This window comes from Schistocerca nitens, chromosome 1 (assembly GCF_023898315.1).
Source record: "Schistocerca nitens isolate TAMUIC-IGC-003100 chromosome 1, iqSchNite1.1, whole genome shotgun sequence".
Classification (NCBI taxonomy): Eukaryota; Metazoa; Arthropoda; class Insecta; order Orthoptera; family Acrididae; genus Schistocerca; species Schistocerca nitens.
Window position 1 is genome coordinate 738,008,297 of NC_064614.1, and position 21,027 is coordinate 738,029,323.

Genomic DNA, 21,027 nt, shown 5'->3' on the forward strand with positions numbered 1-21,027 from the left:
GATGCTGGAGCGACAGGAATTTATTTGTTCGGAGAGGAGGTGAGTGAGAAGATCATCTGCAGAGAAGGATGGTCGAAAGCCACATTGGGTAGAGGGAAGGAGGTGGTGGAGGTGCTGGTGGATGCGTCGGGTGAGGATGGATTCCAGGACCTTGCTGAAGACTGAGGTAAGGCTGATGGGATGGTAGGAGGAGACAGCAGACAGTGGTTTGTGTGGTTTGAGGAACATTAGGATCCGGGAGGTTTTCTACAGGTCAGGGTAGAAGCCAGTAGACAAGACCATATTATATAGTCTGGCTAGGGTGGTGAAGGATGCAGGAGCTTCATGGAGGTGACGGTAGGTAAAACGGTCATGACCGGGAGCGGTGTTGTGTTTCGTGCGTAGTGTAGCTATGATATCTTGAGTGGTGATGGGGGTGTTGAGTTCAGTGTGTGGAATTTATGTCCAAGTACTGGAAGCCAGGAGCAAGTGGAGGGGCAGAGGTGTCAGTTCGATCAAGGACATCAGGGAAGAGGGTGTAGTCGAACTGGAGATCATCAGGGATGGTAAGGGTATTTGAAAGGTATGAAGCAAAATGGTTGGCATTACTAAGGTTATCAGGAAAAGGTAATCATGAAGGAGAGGGTTTGGACCCAGTAAGGCGGCGGAAGGATGACCAGTACTTAGACAAGTTAATAGGTAGGGTAGCATTGAGGCGGGTGCATGTCTGTCACCAGTCTCGGCGTTTCTTGGCCGCGTGCAAGTTTCGTACATGTCTTCGAAGTTGCTGGTGGTGTTGCAGTGTGTCCCAGTCCCATGTGTGAAGGAATTCACGGTAGAGACGGTGGGATTAATGAAGGAGGAAGAAGGCCTGTGGGGGTAAGGTGGGGTGGTGCAGGTGGATGTCGGTGGTAGGGATGTGAGCCTCAATGGCCTCAGACAAGGTCTGCTGGAGAAAGGAGGCGGCACAAGCTATATCATCGGGGTGGTGGTAGGCGAGAGGGTGGCAGTCGATCCGGGTAGTGAGGGTATCCCGGTAGGCATTCCAGTTGGCACGGGAATAGTCAGTGGACATATTTTGGGGGAGGGTCGATGCGATGATCTGGGTGGGGGTGACGGCCATCTGATACGATGAGGTGGACAGGGAGATGGTCAGTGCCAACAGGGTTAAGGACGTCCAATGTTATGCGTCCAAGGAGGTTGGGGGAGGCCAGGATGACATCGGGAGTGGTATTGGATTTGGAGCGGCTGTGGTGGGGAAGGGAAAGGAGGTCACCTTGGAGTGTGGCGAGGAACCGATTTCAGCGCCGTAACTGGGTGGCAGGATGACTATGGATGTTGAAGTTGGCAGCAATCATGTAGGAGGAGAAGGTACAGTCGATGTGGGAAAGGAAGTCAAAGGGAATAGGGGTAGAGGGGCGGACATAGATGGTGGCACAGATAATGGTAAGGCCGGGCAAGAAGATACTAAGGATCAGGTGTTCTGTTGGGTCGGGAAGGAGGGATTGGAGCTGAACAGGGATCTAGCGGTGGTGGCCAATGCTGCCCGCCACATGCGGGTTTATCGGAGCAGTGAAGGAGGTAGGGCGATGTGCGTACGTGATGGTGAGGCTGGAGAAAGGTTTTGTTAACGGGGAAGGCATCCACGCGGTGGGTCATGAGGGTTTGCATGAGGAGATTCTTGTTAATGGGAAGGGAGTGGATGTTGAACAAGATATGGTGCTGTCACGCCATTATGGGAACTTAGACGAGGGTGTCGAGACGTGAGGAGATAAAGTGGGCCTGGTTATGGGAGTAGGTGGCGAAGGTATTAAGGTGGAAGACAGAGTGGGCTGCGAGGGAAATCTGTTGGAGGGTATGGGGCCGCTGGAATGGACAGACATTGGTAAGAAAGCGAATGATGTCCTCGGTGATGGTGGTGGTGGTGGTGGTGGTGGTGGGGGGGGGGGGTGATGAAGGGAGTTTCCAGGAGGCGTGGGGGCATCCAGAGGTCGGACGGGGTCGGTGAGTTCAGGAGTGGAGGGTGGTTCGGGCCGGGAAGCTAATATGGCATGCCCAGCTATATACCAGCATGTAACACAAACGGTACGTCAGTTCCGCCTGGGCTCTGTGCGGAGCGCTCGCTGCAGCGAGAGGACGTGAAGTGCTATTGTCCAAAGTTGTGCGCACGCCAGCAAATTGTCGCGTTGGTGTTTTAACGGCGAAGGCAAAATCTACATCTACATCTACATCTATACTCCGCGAGCCACCTTACGGTGTGTGGCGGAGGGTACTTATTGTACCACTATCTGATCCCCCCTTCCCTGTTCCATTCACGAATTGTGCGTGGGAAGAACGACTGCTTGTAAGTCTCCGTATTTGCTCTAATTTCTCGGATCTTTTCGTTGTGATCATTACGCGAGATATATGTGGGCGGTAGTAATATGTTGCCCATCTCTTCCCGGAATGTGCTCTCTCGTAATTTCGATAATAAACCTCTCCGTATTGCGTAACGCCTTTCTTGAAGTGTCCGCCACTGGAGCTTGTTCAGCATCTCCGTAACGCTCTCGCGCTGACTAAATGTCCCCATGACGAATCGCGCTGCTTTTCGCTGGATCATGTCTATCTCTTCTATTAATCCAACCTGGTAAGGGTCCCATACTGATGAGCAATACTCAAGAATCGGACGAACAAGTGTTTTGTAAGCTACTTCTTTCGTCGATGAGTCACATTTTCTTAGAATTCTTCCTATGAATCTCAACCTGGCGCCTGCTTTTCCCACTATTTGTTTTATGTGATCATTCCACTTCAGATCGCTCCGGATAGTAACTCCTAAGTATTTTACGGTCGTTACCGCTTCCAATGATTTACCACCTATGGCATAATCGTACTGGAATGGATTTCTGCCCCTATGTATGCGCATTATATTACATTTATCTACGTTTAGGGAAAGCTGCCAGCTGTCGCACCATGCATTAATCCTCTGCAGGTCCTCCTGGAGTACGTACGAGTCTTCTGATGTTGCTACTTTCTTGTAGACAACCGTGTCATCTGCAAATAGCCTCACGGAGCTACCGATGTTGTCAACTAAGTCATTTATGTAAATTGTAAACAATAAAGGTCCTATCACGCTTCCCTGCGGTACTCCCGAAATTACCTCTACATCTGCAGATTTTGAACCGTTAAGAATGACATGTTGTGTTCTTTCTTCTAGGAAATCCTGAATCCAATCACAAACCTGGTCCGATATTCCGTAAGCTCGTATTTTTTTCACTAAACGTAAGTGCGGAACCGTATCAAATGCCTTCCTGAAGTCCAGGAATACGGCATCAATCTGCTCGCCAGTGTCTACGGCACTGTGAATTTCTTGGGCAAATAGGGCGAGCTGAGTTTCACATGATCTCTGTTTGCGGAATCCATGTTGGTTATGATGAAGGAGATTTGTATTATCTAAGAACGTCATAATACGAGAACACAAAACATGTTCCATTATTCTACAACAGATTGACGTAAGCGAAATAGGCCTATAATTATTCGCATCTGATTTATGACCCCTCTTGAAAATGGGAACGACCTGCGCTTTCTTCCAGTCGCTAGGTACTTTACGTTCTTCCAGCGATCTACGATAAATTGCTGATAGAAAGGGGGCAAGTTCTTTAGCATAATCACTGTAGAATCTTAAGGGTATCTCGTCTGGTCCGGATGCTTTTCCGCTACTAAGTGATAGCAGTTGTTTTTCAATTCCGATATCGTTTATTTCAATATTTTCCATTTTGGCGTCCGTGCGACGGCTGAAGTCAGGGACCGTGTTACGATTTTCCGCAGTGAAACAGTTTCGGAACACTGAATTCAGTATTTCTGCCTTTCTTCGGTCGTCCTCTGTTTCGGTGCCATCGTGGTCAACGAGTGACTGAATAGGGGATTTAGATCCGCTTACCGATTTTACATATGACCAAAACTTTTTAGGGTTCTTGTTTAGATTGTTTGCCAATGTTTTATGTTCGAATTCGTTGAATGCTTCTCTCATTGCTCTCTTTACGCTCTTTTTCGCTTCGTTCAGCTTTTCCTTATCAGCTATGATTCGACTACTCTTAAACCTATGATGAAGCTTTGTTTCCGTAGTACCTTTCGTACATGATTGTTATACCACGGTGGATCTTTCCCCTCGCTTTGGACCTTAGTCGGTACGAACTTATCTAAGGCGTACTGGACGATGTTTCTGAATTTTTTCCATTTTTGTTCCACATCCTCTTCCTCAGAAATGAACGTTTGATGGTGGTCACTCAGATATTCTGCGATTTGTGCCCTATCACTCTTGTTAAGCAAATATATTTTCCTTCCTTTCTTGGCATTTCTTATTACACTTGTAGTCATTGATGCAACCACTGACTTATGATCACTGATACCCTCTTCTACATTCACGGAGTCGAAAAGTTCCGGTCTATTTGTTGCTATGAGGTCTAAAACGTTAGCTTCACGAGTTGGTTCTCTAACTATCTGCTCGAAGTAATTCTCGGACAAGGCAGTCAGGATAATGTCACAAGAGTCTCTGTCCCTGGCTCCAGTTGTGATTGTGTGACTATCCCATTCTATACCTGGTAGATTGAAGTCTCCCCCTATTACAATAGTATGATCACGAAACTTCTTCACGACGTTCTGCAGGTTCTCTCTGAGGCGCTCAACTACTACGGTTGCTGATGCAGGTGGTCTATAGAAGCATCCGACTATCATATCTGACCCACCTTTGATACTTAACTTAACCCAGATTATTTCACATTCGCATTCGCTAATAACTTCACTGGATATTATTGAATTCTTTACTGCTATAAATACTCCTCCACCATTGGCGTTTATCCTATCCTTGCGGTATATATTCCATTCTGTGTCTAGGATTTCGTTACTGTTCACTTCCGGTTTTAACCAACTTTCCGTTCCTAATACTATATGCGCACTATTTCCTTCAATAAGAGATACTAATTCAGGAACCTTGCCCTGGATACTCCTGCAGTTTACCAATATTACGTTGACTTTTCCTGTTTTTGGTCTCTGAGGACGGACGTTCTTTATCAACGATGATAATGTCCTCTCTGGTAAGCCGTCAGGTATTTTATCGTTTCGCCCAAGGGGGGGTCCCTCTAACCTAAAAAACCCCCGTGTGCACGCCACACGTACTCTGCTACCCTAGTAGCTGCTTCCGGTGTGTAGTGCACGCCTGACCTGTCTAGGGGGGCCCTACAGTTCTCCACCCAATAACGGAGGTCGATGAATTTGCAACCATTATAGTCGCAGAGTCGTCTGAGCCTCTGGTTTAGACCCTCCACACGGCTCCAAACCAGAGGACCGCGATCGACTCTGGGCACTATGCTGCAGATATTAAGCTCAGCTTGCACTCCGCGTGCGATGCTGGTTGTCTTCACCAAATCAGCCAGTCGCCGGAAGGAACCAAGGATGGCCTCAGAACCCAAGCGGCAGGCGTCATTCGTTCCGACATGTGCTACTATCTGCAGCCGGTCACACCCAGTGCGTTCAATAGCTGCCGGAAGGGCCTCCTCCACATTACGGACGAGACCCCCCGGCAAGCACACCGAGTGCACACTGGCATTCTTCCCCGACCTACCCGCTATTTTCCTAAGGGGCTCCATAACCCGCCTAACGTTGGAGCTCCCTATAACTAATAGGCCCGCCCTCTGTGACTGTCGGGACCTTGCCGGAGAATCGGCCACTGGCCCAACAGGCGAGGCATCCTGTGGTGGCTCGGAAACGATGTCATCACCACTAGGAAGTACCCCGTACCTGTTGGAAAGGGGTAAGGCAGCTGCCACGCGGCCAGATCCCACCTTCGCCTTTCGGCCAGGCACGCGCGAGCCCACCACTGTCCGCCATTCACCCTGGAGTGATGGCTGACCGGTAAGATGCTCACTGCCGGAAGACGCAGCGACATCAGGGGTTCCATGCGATTCCAAGGCCACCGAAGTAGGCATAGGTCTCACCACAGTTGCCCCAACGCCACTACGAGCCGACGCCTGCGCCTCGAGCTCGATGAGCCTAACAGACAAAGCCTCCACCTGCCCCCGAAGAGTGGCCAATTCTCCTTGCGTCCGCTCACAACAACCACAGTCCCTGCACATGACTATGTTTACCCTACAAGCGAACGGTGTACTCGCCTTATTAGCAGCAGGAAATCGAAGTGCTCTCTCACCGACGGTCTAACCGACACTGAGCTGTTCTAACCAAACAAACAAAAGCCTGTACGATACGAGGGTCGATAGCAACGGCGATACTGTACACTACACTGTTATTAAAATAAAAGGTTGTGTCTAGTAGGCACTCAAACACGCAAGAAATTACAAAAATAAAATAGTAACTACCCAGATAACTGAAAATAAGTTGTACCTGTTTGAAGCTCGTAAAAATGTGTAACAAGCGAACGGTGTACTCGCCTTATTAGCAGCAGGAAATCGAAGTGCTCTCTCACTGACGGTCTAACCGACACTGAGCTGTTCTAACCAAACAAACAAAAGCCTGTACGATACGAGGGTCGATAGCAACGGCGATACTGTACACTACACTGTTATTAAAATAAAAGGTTGTGTCTAGTAGGCACTCAAACACGCAGGAAATTACAAAAATAAAATAGTAACTACCCAGATAACTGAAAATAAGTTGTACCTGTTTGAAGCTCGTAAAAATGTGTAACAAGCGAACGGTGTACTCGCCTTATTAGCAGCAGGAAATCGAAGTGCTCTCTCACCGACGGTCTAACCGACACTGAGCTGTTCTAACCAAACAAACAAAAGCCTGTACGATACGAGGGTCGATAGCAACGGCGATACTGTACACTACACTGTTATTAAAATAAAAGGTTGTGTCTAGTAGGCACTCAAACACGCAAGAAATTACAAAAATAAAATAGTAACTACCCAGATAACTGAAAATAAGTTGTACCTGTTTGAAGCTCGTAAAAATGTGTAACAAGCGAACGGTGTACTCGCCTTATTAGCAGCAGGAAATCGAAGTGCTCTCTCACTGACGGTCTAACCGACACTTGTCGTGAAGGCACGCACGCAACATTATGGACAAGGGAAGGGGAAAGTGAAAGGACGAATCGCGAGATCAAGAAGCTGCGAATGTCGAGTATGCTGAACATTCCGAGCCTACAAACCCGAAAAACACGGCAAAACTGACCGACGAGCAAATAGGACGCAACTCTGCAGACCGAAAGTCGGGCAGCCTCGACAGCCTATTCTGTATCGTTCATACCGATCGGTGTAGTAGGTTAGTCTCGATAGTGACGTCTTTTTCAGTTCTTTATCGAAATATCCCATTCAGTAGGCTTCTGAGACCTGTAACCGAACAGCCCTCCCACCGATTTTACGACAATTGTACCGAGAGGTTTTGGATTTCGGTGTGGCCTTGTCAATCAGTGAGCTGCGGTTTATGTACACCTATAATTTGTTATTTTAAACATATTTAGCGGTTTTGGCTTTGGATTTAGTGATTATGTTACTAAAGAATCACCAGAGGATGCATCCGGATGGAAAGTGAGTTCATAAAAGACTATTTTCCTTAGTTAGAAATATGGTTAGGTTAGGCTGTTACTGTGAATGATTACATAAAAAATACGTTATCGGTCAATATTCTCTCAAAATACGTGTTATTTTTATGCAAATAAGAGTTTAAAGATCATTAAACATCAAGACATCGGCTCTGCTTACGTATATTACGTGAGTGTGAACTGACGTTACAAGTGACTTTGTGTACTTTTTCCATCAAATGGTTTAGTTAGTAATTATCGAAACGTGTTTACAACTTTCAAGTGACAATGGAAAGCAATTACGTGAATCCTGATATCGGAAATGAAGCCTGATATCGGAAACCTTCCAAACTATCATGCATTTATGACTTACTCAGCACCGTTTGGCAATATCAGCCCACGTTCCTCTACACAATAATGCAAGAAATGAGCGCTCTGTGTGTGTGTGTGTGTGTGTATGGGTGTGTGTGGGTGTGACCAAGTAGTTAGCGCGCGGGAATGCCATAGGAAAGGCCTTGGGTTCGCGTACAGATGGGTAGCAAATTTTTTTTTTCCGCTTCACATATGCAACACGTTCTGAGACATTTTTATTCGTGTAAATTACGATTTTTCTACAGTAATCGTTGTTACTTACATGTAAGAGCGCACGTCCTCAGTAATGATTTCGTGATTTCTGTATGTTTAAAAAACGAAATATGAAATTGCTGGAGATGAAATCGCTGTGAGTTAAACAACCGACAGTGATCTTTATATTTTTTCTTATCAGAAATAATTCGTCATTTTCTCCGAATATGTAGCGATTTCAGAATTGCGGTTAGACACGAATCTAACAGCACAACTTAAATTACTGGGAATGTAACTTGCAGCAGTCATCTTCAAAATCTTGCTTGTCACAGCTGTTTATCTGCGATCGAATCCTCAATAACAGTAGATAGAGATGAAAGATCTCTGCCGTAATATTTTTAGACTGTAGCACCATATACGAAACATGTTCATTCGTGAGATGCATGTTATAAACTTCGACGTACTGCAGGAGCTCTCGAAAATGCGTTTTTTTTTCAGGTTTGTTTTTAAGACCCAAATCGTTGACGTATCGTATAGGGAAGTGGGTTACTTAAATCATTTGAATCTCTAGGACCGAGTATTAACCACATTCTGTTTATCTTCTTAGTCTCCGCAGCTCGTGGTCGTGTGGTAGCGTTCTAGCTTCCCACGTCCGGGTTCCCGGGTTCGATTCCCGGCGTGGTCAGTGATTTTCTCTGCCTCGTGATGACTGGGTGTTGTGTGCTGTCCTTAGGTTAGTTAGGTTTAAGTAGTTCTAAGTTGTAGGGGACTGATGACCGTAGATGTTAAGTCCCATAGTGCTCAGAGCCATTTGAACCATCTTCTTCGTCTTTGAAACTCTCAGAATCAATTTTTCGGGTGTTTTTATAGATGTATTAGTACAATGTGGTACTCCACACTGTTCCCAACTCATTTTCCAAAACATGGTGTCAGTGTGAATGAGAAAAAGATGACATAATGTGGCATTTACGAAATCTGCAGAATACAGTCAAGTACGCTATCGTTATTATGCATGCATGGAAACATGTGGTCAGCAAAAGTGTAAAAATTTCTATGCATTTCAGCTGAGAATCATGGAAATGGATATACCGCGCCTGATGCTGTCAAGGAGGAGGCAAGAGCAACGAAGGCGGGCACGTCAGCTCGATGGAATGCGGTGTCATGCGTTGTAGCAACGTAAACGCAGTTTTCGGTACTTCGAAGAATAGCGCGCCTTTGTCGTGTGCTAGCCGCTTTGTATTCGTGGCACTGTGCGCACTACAATGCGCATGCGCGGATCTGCGGATGCTTGCTTTTGATTGGCTTGCGCGATGCGACAACGGCGCTTCGGTTCTCTAGACCCGAACGGTATCCTTACCGAAATGCATACTGAATAATGCAGGGGCTCTAATTCGAGTACTAGACCGAAACGATGGGCACAATGGGGGAAAGATACACGATCCCGCCAGCGCAGACGCCAGAAACAACGAGCGATGCTGCCAAACCGACGCACCGACACACCCGATCTACATCTGGTACCAGGATAAAGATTAGGCAGAGTTTGTCGACAGACTGGAACAAGTCGTGGCGGTAGAGGTGACCAGCCTGGTCGACAACTCGCTACTTGCAAACCGACGACCGACACGGAACCGTGGAGGGAGGTGAAGAAGAAGAGGAAGGGCGTAGTCAAGGCTTTTGTGAGAGGACTGCCCTGGCTGTGCAACGAAGACACCGCCAAGAAAGGCCTGCTGCTGCGGGGATACGAGAATGTGGCAGTGAAACTACACAACAGGACCAACAAGCAAAGGCCACCCGCTCTTCATACTGGCTGTGGAAACGGCCAGAGGTGAGCAGAAACGGCCTGCACCAGAAACTTACGAGATGAAGAAGCTCGTGGGCTTCCCAGTAACGGTTACGCCTCTACCAGCGGAGCTAGACACGAAGCCCCAATGCTTCAAGTGTCAGCAAGAAGTACATGTGGCAAAATACTGCCCGAACCAGACGAAGTGCGTGAAGTGCGGAGACAGCCACGACAGTCGCAGCTGCACACGCAAAAGAGAACGATGTTTGCAGGCCTCAACACCACCCAGGAGACAGCGGGACAAACCGACTGCGGGCGCAAACCGCCGCCAGTGAGAGTGGCGGTGGAGGTGGACGACTGCCGGGGCTCGGGCGACGATACAATGCCGTCGAACACCAAGGAGAAGAAGCCGCCCAGTGACTGGGCGACGCAACGAACGCTTCCGAATGGCGCTCCACAACGAAATGGAGGCAGCCTGCCTGAGGCTGAAGGAGACCTCCCGCCCGCGCCCACAATTGGAAATGCGGGCGACGCAGGACACCGCCCGGACAAGAATTGAAGCTGCCACCCAGACTGCCCTGGTACCGGAAATGAACGCCAAACGGAAGAAAGGGCTACTCATAAACCGAGCAGTCAAAACCAGGGAGTTCATAAACTGGCTAACAGCATAGTAAACTCTGAAGTAATACGCGTGATCGATTTCTCCAAGCTCGACGCAGCGCAACGGAGAAATGCAAACGTTAACGTCAGGAACTGGCTAGAAGACCGGAAAAAAAAATTCGAAAATGAAGAAAGAGAAGAAGAAGAGGGAAGAGCGCCGAGAAGACACCACCGACCGCAAAAACCATACCCCTAACATTGTTGTTGTGGTCTTCAGTCCAGAGACTGGTATGATGCAGCTCTCCATGCTACCCTATCCTTTGCAAGCTTCTTCATCTCCCAGTACTTACTGCAACCTACGTCCTTCTGAATCTGTTTAGTGTATTCCTCTCTTCGTCTCCCTCTACGATTTTTACTCTCCATGCTTCCCTCCAATACTAAATTGATGATCCCTTGATGCCTCAGAATATGCCCTACCAACCAGTCCCTTCTTCTAGTCAAATTGTGCCACAAATTTCTCTTCTCTCCAATTCTATTCAATACCTCCTCATTAGTTATGTGATCTACCCATCTAATTTTCAGCATTCTTCTGTAGCACTATATTTCGAAAGCTTCTATTCTCTTCTTGTCTAAACTAGTTATCGTCCACGTTTCACTTCCATACATGGCTACTCCCCATACAAATACTTTCAGTAATGACTTCCTGACGCTTTAAATCTACACTCGATGTTAACAAATTTCTCTTCTTCGGAAACGCTTTCCTTGCCATTGCCAGTCTACATTTTATATCCTCTCTACTTCGACCATCATCAGTTATTTTGCTCCCAAAATAGCAAAACTCATTTACTACTTTAAGCGTCTCATTTCCTAATCTAATTCCCGCAGCATCAGCCGATTTAATTCGACTACATTCCATTATCCTCGTTTTGCTTTTGTTGATGTTCATCTTATATCCTCCTTTCAAGACACTATCCATTCCGTTCAGCTGCTCTTCCAGGTCCTTTGCTGTCTCTGACAGAATTACAATGTCGTTGGCGAACCTCAAAGCTTTTATTTCTTCTCCATGGATTTTAATTCCTACTTCGAATTTTTGGTTTGTTTCCTTTACTGCTTGCTAGATATACAGATTGAATAGCATCGGGGAGAGGCTACAACCCTGTCTCACTCCCTTCCCAACCACTGCTTCCCTTTCATGCTACTCAACTCTTATAACTGCTATCTGCTTTTTGTACAAATTGTAAATATCCTTTCACCCCCTGTATTTTATCCCTGCCACCTTCAGAATTTGAAAGAGAGTATTCCAGTGAAATTGTCAAATGCTTTCTCTAAGTCTACAATTGCTAGAAATGTAGGTTTGCCTTTCCTTAATCTATTTTCTGAGATAAGTCGTAGGGCCACTATTGCCTCATGTGTTACAACATTTCTACGGAATCCAAGCTGATCTTCCCGGAGGTCGGCTTCTATCAGTTTTTCTACTCAAAAAATGGTTCAAATGGCTCTGAGCACTATGGGACTCAACATCTTAGGTCATAAGTCCCCTAGAACTTAGAACTACTTAAACCTAACTAACCTAAGGACATCACACACACCCATGCACGAGGCAGGATTCGAACCTGCGACCGTAGCAGTCCCGCGGTTCCGGACTGCAGCGCCAGAACCGCTAGACCACCGCGGCCGGCAGTTTTTCTACTCGTCTGTAAAGAATTCGTGCTAGTATTTTGTAGCCGTGGCTTATTAAATTGATAGTTCGGTAATTTTTACATCTGTCAACGCCTGCTCTCTTTGGGATTGGAATTATTATATTCTTCTTGAAGTCTGAGGATATTTCGCCTGTCTCATACATCTTGCTCACTAGATGGTAGAGTTTTGTTAGACCTGGCTCTCCCAAGCTGTCAGTAGTTCTAATGGAATGTTGTCTACTCCCGGGGCCTTGTTTCGACTTAAGTGCTCTGTCAAACTCTTCACGCAGTATCATATATTGTCCTCAACAACATCGTCCTTGTATAGACCCTCTATATACTCCTTCCACCTTTCTGCTTTCCTTTCTTTGCTTAGAACTGGGTTTCCATCTGAGCCCTCAATTATAATAAAGTACACCCTTAAATGCCGCGCGGGATCAGCCGAGCGGTCTGAGGCGCTGCAGTCATAGACTGTACGGCTAGTCCCGGCGCAGGTTCGAGTCCTCCTTCGGGCATGGGTGTGTGTGTGTTTGTCCTTAGGATAATTTAGGTTAAGTAGTGTGTAAGCTGAGGGACTTACGACCATAGCAGTTAAGTCCCATAAGATTTCACACACCCTTAAATTGTGATAAATAAAATAAAAGGAATAAATATGTGTAACACTACGGCCGAAAAGAGGACGAAGAAGCTCTATAGCGGTCTGCCCTATCCCCTTCAGGGAAGGCAATAAAAGGTATTACAAAAAAATAAAAAAAGACGGCACGTGGCTCCAGAGAAAGAACTGCGATTGGCTGGTAACTGTTCTCTCCCCACTACACAAGATGAAGCTCTCCTATGCGAAGTTGCATACCACTTACGCAGTTATTCAAAGACAAGGGGAATGTAGGCGCATAGAGTCAGTCACAGAAGAGTGAAATACAATATTTTACCTTACATCATGGTTCCTAAAGCATGAATGCGTTACTTCTCTTGGCACGAGTACCTATGTAAAATAATACCTAGTCAGTTACCTCAATAAATCCTCAAAGTACAGCTTGTAATTTGAGATTCTAAATATATGGAAGAATATTAGTTTTTTTATTTTTCTGTTACTTTATTTATCGTCCTCGAATATTCGGACTGTTTTCGTGCACATGTTGACATCAGTTTTCAGTTTGGAAGAAAGAACGTGCATCGTGTGTTCTAGTGCAAATCACTCAAAAACTGGTTTACTCTTACTGAAACGTGTTGCATATTTAACGTGACCCCGCAAGATACACATGCGCCACCGAGTAAACCATTCCAGGAACGAACGTGTACTTCTGAAGGGCGGGAAAGACTGTGCAGCTACTTGCTGTGAAGTTCGGCTACATTCGTAGGCATTCGGTGTGAGACGAAGCTGCAAGGACGCTGTTCGGTTAGCTGCGGAGTGCAGACGTAGAAACTGGGAACACATAGTGAGAATGAACAGAAGAGGATCGTTGTAAGTGTATTATCTGCTGTATTGGATTGAATTTGCGTGTACTACGTGTCATGGACAGCTTTGATTTACGGAATACGTGCTGGCGAAAATATATGACTTTGTTTTCTTCTGTGGTGCACAATGAGGAACGATAGGGCGTTTTCTCAAACAGCTTTCCGTTATTGTTTTATTTTATGAAAATATATTACGAAGATGATAGTGTTCGTAATTTACAATGATTAATACTCGTTTGCCGTACGGTATTTGATTTGTTTGGGTATGGAATAAATTTTTTAGTAGTACATGAGTGTAAGTTTTATTTTGGCTTTGTGAACTTTAGTGATAGTGTTTGTTTTTTTTCTGGTTACATACTGATAAGAGTTCATTTTAAATAAGTGTTGTGAATGGTTGTTTGTTGGTGTCTGAACACTGGAAATACAATACCGGAGAGCCCATAATAAATGTAAACAAACGATTGCAAATGTCGAAGAATACAGGAAAGGAATTTCAAATGTTATGTGCGCGACATATTGAGAAGGTTTTTGCATTATTTTTTTTTTCTCTCCACAGTTTGTAAAGTTCCAGTTATGTTATTCTCTGGCCACGCATTTATTGTTCAGCTGATGTAGTTTGAATATATTCTACTCGTGAATGGCATGCACCTACCGATAAGGTAAACTTACTTTAAAATATGTAGCTCCAGTTCTCATGAAAACGAGGCATCTAAAATTTTGTAAAAAATGGTATACTGAGACTGTTCGTAAGAAAACCATAAATATCACAAGTAATCCAGCTGTTATAGTTTTGGAACAATCAGTCATTATTTGTTTGCCAGATTTGTGAAAATATTGGCTTTGTGTTAGGCCTACATAGAAAATTGTGCCCTGTCTGCGGGATTATTCATTATAGCCACACCTATTATATGGAGATCATTATGAAGCCATCTCTATTTCTTGATGCTATTGACAGTAATATACAACAGAATATAGACTGTGCTGGACTCTTTTAAGTACTGGTACCAGTCACATTTTATTAATGGTACTATAAAAGAGAGCTTTCCTTATTTTTTACTTATTGTTGGATGGGAACCTTTATTAGTGAGATCTCAAAGTAAATAATAAAGTGAAAAATGAGGAAGTTGCAATTGTGAAACTTCCACCACACACAACTGACCAGCTGCAACCCTTCAGATAAGTGTTGCTTCAAGCCATTCAAGTATGTTTGGGCTACTGAGTTGATTCAGTGGCAAAACGCAATTGGAGAACACCCTCTAAATCAGAATTTCCATGCCTTACCTGCAAAGTATATGGCCATGTCCTCCGAGGTGTAAAAATATAATTTCAGGCTTCAGTAACACAGTACTCTGCCCACATGTTAGATCTCAGTATCATGTTCATCAGCTTGATCCTGAAAAAGTTCAGGGATACAATACACAAAGAAATCAAATTACTCCATCAATGTCACTGGTGGTGGTCTTGATCAGGGTCAAATTATTTCTGAAGATTATGCAATGTCTCTTCGCTGTGGTGGATGTGAGGTTGAAGCCAGTGATTCTGCTAGAAGAAATGCAACCTGTTTGTGGCAGAGAATCTTCAGCAAATTTTGAGCACTTATTCTTTCAGAGAATTAACGACAAAGACAAACTGACAAATTTGTGACCAAGCATAGTTAGACCCATTGTTCTAGCGGGGTCAGGGATTTTCTCTGCCTCGTGATGGCTGGGTGTTGTGTGATGTCCTTAGGTTAGTTAGGTTTAAGTAGTTCTAAGTTCTAGGGGACTGATGACCATAGCTGTTAAGTCCCATAGTGCTCAGAGCCATTTGAACCCATTTTTATAGGTAATAACCTCAGAGTAATACTGCAAAAATTCTCCAAACACAAAGGAGCAAGCTAAAAGCAGATGAGCCAGAAGCTATGCATGTGACCTAAGCTGTGTCAGTTACATGAGAGAGAAAGAAAATTGATGAGTTGACTCTGATTAGACATCGCTGAAGAGTGACAACAGCATGAATGGGGAATCTGCATCCGATTCTATTGTAATAATTGATTCTTAATTCTGCACTTGTAGGTGGAAGAGCATGTATCTTGGCTTAATTTCAAGGAGAAAAGGAATTCATACAGGTACAGATATGTCTGAACCATACAGAAGTACTGGAAAAATGATGTAGAAGTTATGCATGTGAAGTCTGTGAATAAGATTGAAATGGTTGTTAAATGAGTACATCATTTCTCTTATTAATAAGAGCGACATGATGGGGAAAATTGCAATTCATGTTATGTTTGAGGAGAGAAATATCAGAAGGGGGTTCGGCTTTGCATTTAATGGTCCTGTTGATCTTAAAGAAAACATTGATTCTCTTTTGTGTACACCTTATTTTTGTATTAGTGTCAAATATTTATATTCAGTAGTAATTGTAAACACTTCCCATCCATTCTTGGCTGACTTTCTATTATTAAAAATAGAAAAAAACCCAAAGACTTTTTTGTAGTTCACAGCAAGATGAATTTCATGCCATAAATGTTCTACAAATATGTCCCACAGAAAAATAAAAGTTATACACATGTATCTCTCTTCCCTTCCCCCCCCCCCCCCTCCCCCCCGCACATTTTTAAGACCTCGTCCTTCTATCTGTAGTGTGCACAAGAATACCAGATGTGTATAATATTATCATATTTTGGACCAGCCATATCGTATTTAACCCTAGAGCACTAAAGTGGAGAAAATGTTGTGTTCCTACTAAACTATTGTAACCTTTACTACTAATTTTATTCAAAGGAAATCATAATTGATAGGTTATGCACTAGTTAATTACAATTATTAGATTTGCAATACTATGTTACACATGTATAAGTACCCTATTTTATACCTATAACATCAATTTTACTTCTCAGAATGCTTTTGGAAAAGAAATATTGATTTATGTGATGTACGAGTAATAAATTATTAGACACAATTATTACAGTCTAAGTGATACCTAGCTCGGTGTTCTGAACAAATTGTTCTTGAACTGTGGTCACAAAAGTCGTCATACTTCCTTTGCTCAAAGGAGAAAATAAGGATACTCCCTTGAGGAGGTTGTAGGTTCTGCTATTGCTATTCAGGTGAAGTTCCAAGAGTGTTGCATATTTTGTGCCATTGTTCATGTTGGGTGCCTGGTGTGTTCAATGCCGTTCCATTTGTTTACTTGTTTGAGCTTTGATCCAAATCCATATTGTCATTAGCTACCAACAACAAAAATTCTTTTATGCTTCTTTTGTTTACATGTTTTTTCATGCTCAGAACAGAACATTGAGGTTCCTAATGGTATGGCTTTGGAGTTCAGAATTTCAGTAGGAATCTCTTATAAGTTGGTATAAAGTATCCCTGAATGTGTGAACTTGAATGGCGATTTTTGCAGTTCAGGTGCTAAGTGAACACATTTGGAACCATTTATCCATTATCACTTTCCTGTTTGAATGATGGATGGGTTTTGTCAGTTCTTTGAGAATATATTCTGCTTGTGGCAGACCAAGGTAGTTAATTGGTTTCCCAACATATGGGTTTGCATTGAACATATTTTTTGCAGATACATCAAAACGACGACAACTTTTACGTCTTATTTGGTTTTCTGTCTTAGGGGGCATTTGCCATGAAATCAAATCAGCTGTCCATCCACAAGTTACAAAAGATCCTGGTTTTCAATGAGTTTTGCAGTTTTCACTGAGAACATTCCCTGTTTCTCTGGTTGGTGCAAGAGTGTGGGGTTTTTGGGCAACTTGATCATCAGACAGTTCAAGATAAATTCAAACCTATTGCCACTTGTTACAGATGTATGTTTCTGCCACAAAGATTAGTGTCAAACAACTCTCTTACTGCTAAATGATGATCACCTTGTGAATGTGCAGTTCTTGTTTTTTCCATGCTTGTTAAGAAACTTTCATAGTTTTTTTCACCTGGGTGTGTTTCAGTACTTTTTGTGCTATGATCAGTGCGTTTGTTATTTTTCTTGTGCAAAATTATTACACGTTAACCTTTAAAGAAACTTTCGGTACAAAATATTTACATTTGCAAAATGATATTGTGTCATTTGGAAACAAAACTGAATGTATGCATTTGTTAACATTCCTCACATGAAGTTATTGGATATGTTTGGTCATACCTTTGGGTTTACTACACTATCTACAGCTTGTCATCTACAAACAGCAAAACATTATTTTATTTTTCTGTTTTTTTATGCATTCCAACTAAAAATAGTTTCTTGGTGTGTTACTTATAGTTTTTGATGGTATGGTGTTTTTATTTTGTTTGTGTTAAATTAACAGGCATATTTCTTGCACTTTTGTCATTAACTCTTCAATTTTCAATGATTTGTTCACCAAGACAGATTTTTTGCCGCTGTTACGTGTTGTTGTGGCTGCATAGTGTTCATTTGTTTCATGTTTGTTTGGGATGTGGCGTGTAGATTTGAAGTATTGTTTACATTTTTTGTACTTAGTGTTTGTTTTTCCAAGGGGGGGGGGGAGGGAGGGAAAGAGGGAGGGGGGAGTTGTTAATAGGCATGTAGAGTGAATGGTGTGTACAGTATGGGTAGAAGGGAATTTGATTTTAGAGGCTGATCCTGAGCAGTTTTGGGTAGGTGTTATTCTATTGTTTATAATGAGCAGTTGTGGAGTTTTGAATAGGTTATTTTTATTTTATTGCGCAGTGGTATGTGTTTGTTTAGCACTTACTTTCCTTGGGCTATTGATTTTTGAATGCGGTAGTTTTCTTCTATTGTTAAAATTTTGGTGTAGGCTGTTACTAGTTTTAAGGATTTTTATGTCTGTTTCAGCGTTGGTTGGGTGGCTGTTAGGTTATATCTGTGAATGTTGAGTGTGAGCAGGAAAGCAGAATCATGCTGCATATCGACATTAATGATATGGGCCTGTAATTAAGTGGATTACTCCTACTACCTTTCTTGAATATTGGTGTGACCTGTGCAACTTTCCAATCTTTGGGTATGGATCTTTCGTTGAGCGAACGGTTGTATATTATTGTCAAGTATGGAGCTAATGCATCAGCATACTCTAAAAGGAACCTCAGAATTCAGAGACTGAATTTCTTGCTCCAGCCACATGATTTTGGCTGTACATTTCGTCTGTTTTACTACAGATGACTTATTGTTTATATTGTATTTACACTTGGACGCATGTCTGCGTGTCATGAAACAAATGAACATTACACAGCCACACCAACATGTAATGGTAGCGAAAGCTCTGTGCTTGTTGAACAAATTGTAGAAAATTAATGTGTAATGAGAAACGCACAATAAATAATCTTGTTGCCTTTACACAAGCAACTTAAAAACACCACAAAGTCAACAACTGTAAGTAGTATGCTAAACAATGTGATACATAGTGCTTCTCAGTTGGAAATTCATAATAAAGAGAAAAATAAAATAATGTTTTGCAATTTGCAAACGACATGTGTTTATCTATTTATTTTTGACAATTGCTCCTTTTACAAATGTAAATATTTTGTACTGCAAGTTTCTTTAAAGATTATCATGCAACAATTTTGCGGAAGGAAATCAAACTAACTCACTGAAGATAGACAAAAAGTCCTGAAACATGTCTGGGTGAAAACAGAATGACAGTGTCTTGCATAAGTCAGATTTCCTCTCCTATTTTGCTAAATGATGGTCTCTTATGACAGCTGTCAATGATGATGACCCCAGCAGATATTTGATTTCTTCTTTTGTTATCTGAAAAATGGTTTTATAGGCAACCTTATAATTAGGAGCTACTAAATCAATTTTCTGGTGGCAAACTTACTGATAACACAGTGGTTTTATCATATCTACAAACTGACAAAAACAGTCGTTTGGTGTGTGTTCAGTTTTGGCACTTCAGACACCACCTGGTTGAAAAGTATAATACGTTTCATATATTATGTGCTACCGTGCAAAATCTTCTATTTATAGGCTTTATAGACAGAACCTGCCCATTTCTATCCCTGATAAACCACTTATTTGGCAAACTATTACAGAATCTGGAATTAATTCATCATTTTTAGTACCAGAATCATCGCTTACTTGGTAAGAAGATGGTGCTAGGTTCCTTGGTTGAAATGTCCACCTTCTCCACGGTCACCCACAGATTAGTGTGATTCCTTGTTTTCCTCATTTGCTGCTTCAAAGTCTGGCTTTGTATCACTGTCATCTGTACAGCCAAGATTATCTTCATGAAGAAAATCTTCATCTTCACTAAACTGCCCATTGTCTGTGTGTTTACCAGCTCCTTGGAGTAAATCACCCAATATTTGTGTAAAAAATCAAACTCAGCACCAACCGTATTGTGCTGTTTTCAGTATGAAAAGATGAGATTAGCACTGAAGAGAGCCAGTGTCTTATAAACTAACAGTCTTCTAACTGTGACTGCTTGCCACTTTGCCCAAGATGCAAAACTACGTAAATTCTAAGTGATAAAACAAATATGCTGCATGTGAGAAAACAAGCACACCATTACTAAACGTTTGTAATGTGTACAGGAGCACCAGTGTCAGCAAACTGCTGGAGTTGGGCTGACTATGATAGGAACAGCTGTGTTGACACCAGACGAGACTGTTTTTTATGAATTTTACTTAACGGACAGACTCCTGCTTCTCAGTAATGTTATCTAAAATTATGAATTCAGCCATTGTTAACAATGTTCGCCATGAAGGTACCCAGGAGCGCATGTTGCTCGTCTGTCAAGACTAGCAGGAACCATGAAGAGATACTAACCACTATCATAAATTTTACAACAGTTTAGTGATGTTAAGATTGTCAGTCAAAACAGTGGTATGGTGTTTTTATTTTTCCTAGCCTACATATATAACTTCAAAGCATTAAATAATGTCATTTGAAAGCAGCTTACTATCCTTAACAATTGCGATTTTTTTTTTTTTCTTAGCAGGTATTCTTTTTTTCTTTAAAAAGTATAAATTTTTGATTTTGTTTTGTATTTAGGTCATCTTCTCGTAATCACTAAGATCTACATTTCGTTCATCACATTAACTCCTTTTCCTGCCACTATTGTTCATGAAGCTAAGTGTACTTTCCTGTGGAGTCTTTAGACCTCTACATTAACCTATCTGTGTTTCCTCAGTATGTTTCAGGAACCAGTAACTACTGCACTTAAAATTCAACATTCGAGTATACCAGTAGCTGAAAAAAGGAGGTATGATCTTTATTTAGCGCAAATTGTGTATGTGTATTATAAACATGTTACAGTTATATATATATCAGCTCTGTCTAGATAAAAGCTATTTTGATATCTGCATATTATTTGATTTACTGAATGTTTCAATTTTTCTGGAAGCTGATGCACTTATCCATTTTTTTCTCCAGCTGCATCCCATTCCCCCACCACCTCTGTACATGCAAACTGATGTTTTCAACTTGTTGCAGTTAAAAATGTTTGTTCATAATGACGTGGAGTATTAATACATTCTGTGTCCTCTTCTTTATGC

At 42.7% G+C, this 21,027-nt stretch overlaps 1 protein-coding gene across 3 annotated transcripts in view; it reads left to right on the forward strand.

Annotated features, from left to right (window-relative positions):
* Positions 1–13,409: 13,409 nt before the first annotated feature.
* The window catches only part of LOC126260221 (protein pellino-like), a 141,835-nt gene continuing 134,217 nt past the window's right edge, over positions 13,410–21,027 (forward strand). The window contains exons 1-2 of one of the 3 annotated variants that reach the window (XM_049957541.1): positions 13,410–13,577; positions 20,664–20,735. In XM_049957541.1, the coding sequence (XP_049813498.1) occupies positions 13,558–13,577; positions 20,664–20,735 (92 nt within the window). In that variant the 5' untranslated portion in view covers positions 13,410–13,557. Of the gene's footprint in view, positions 13,578–13,603; positions 13,866–20,663; positions 20,736–21,027 lie in introns of those variants that run through there. The other 2 variants (XM_049957526.1, XM_049957532.1) reach the window with 2 other exon arrangements.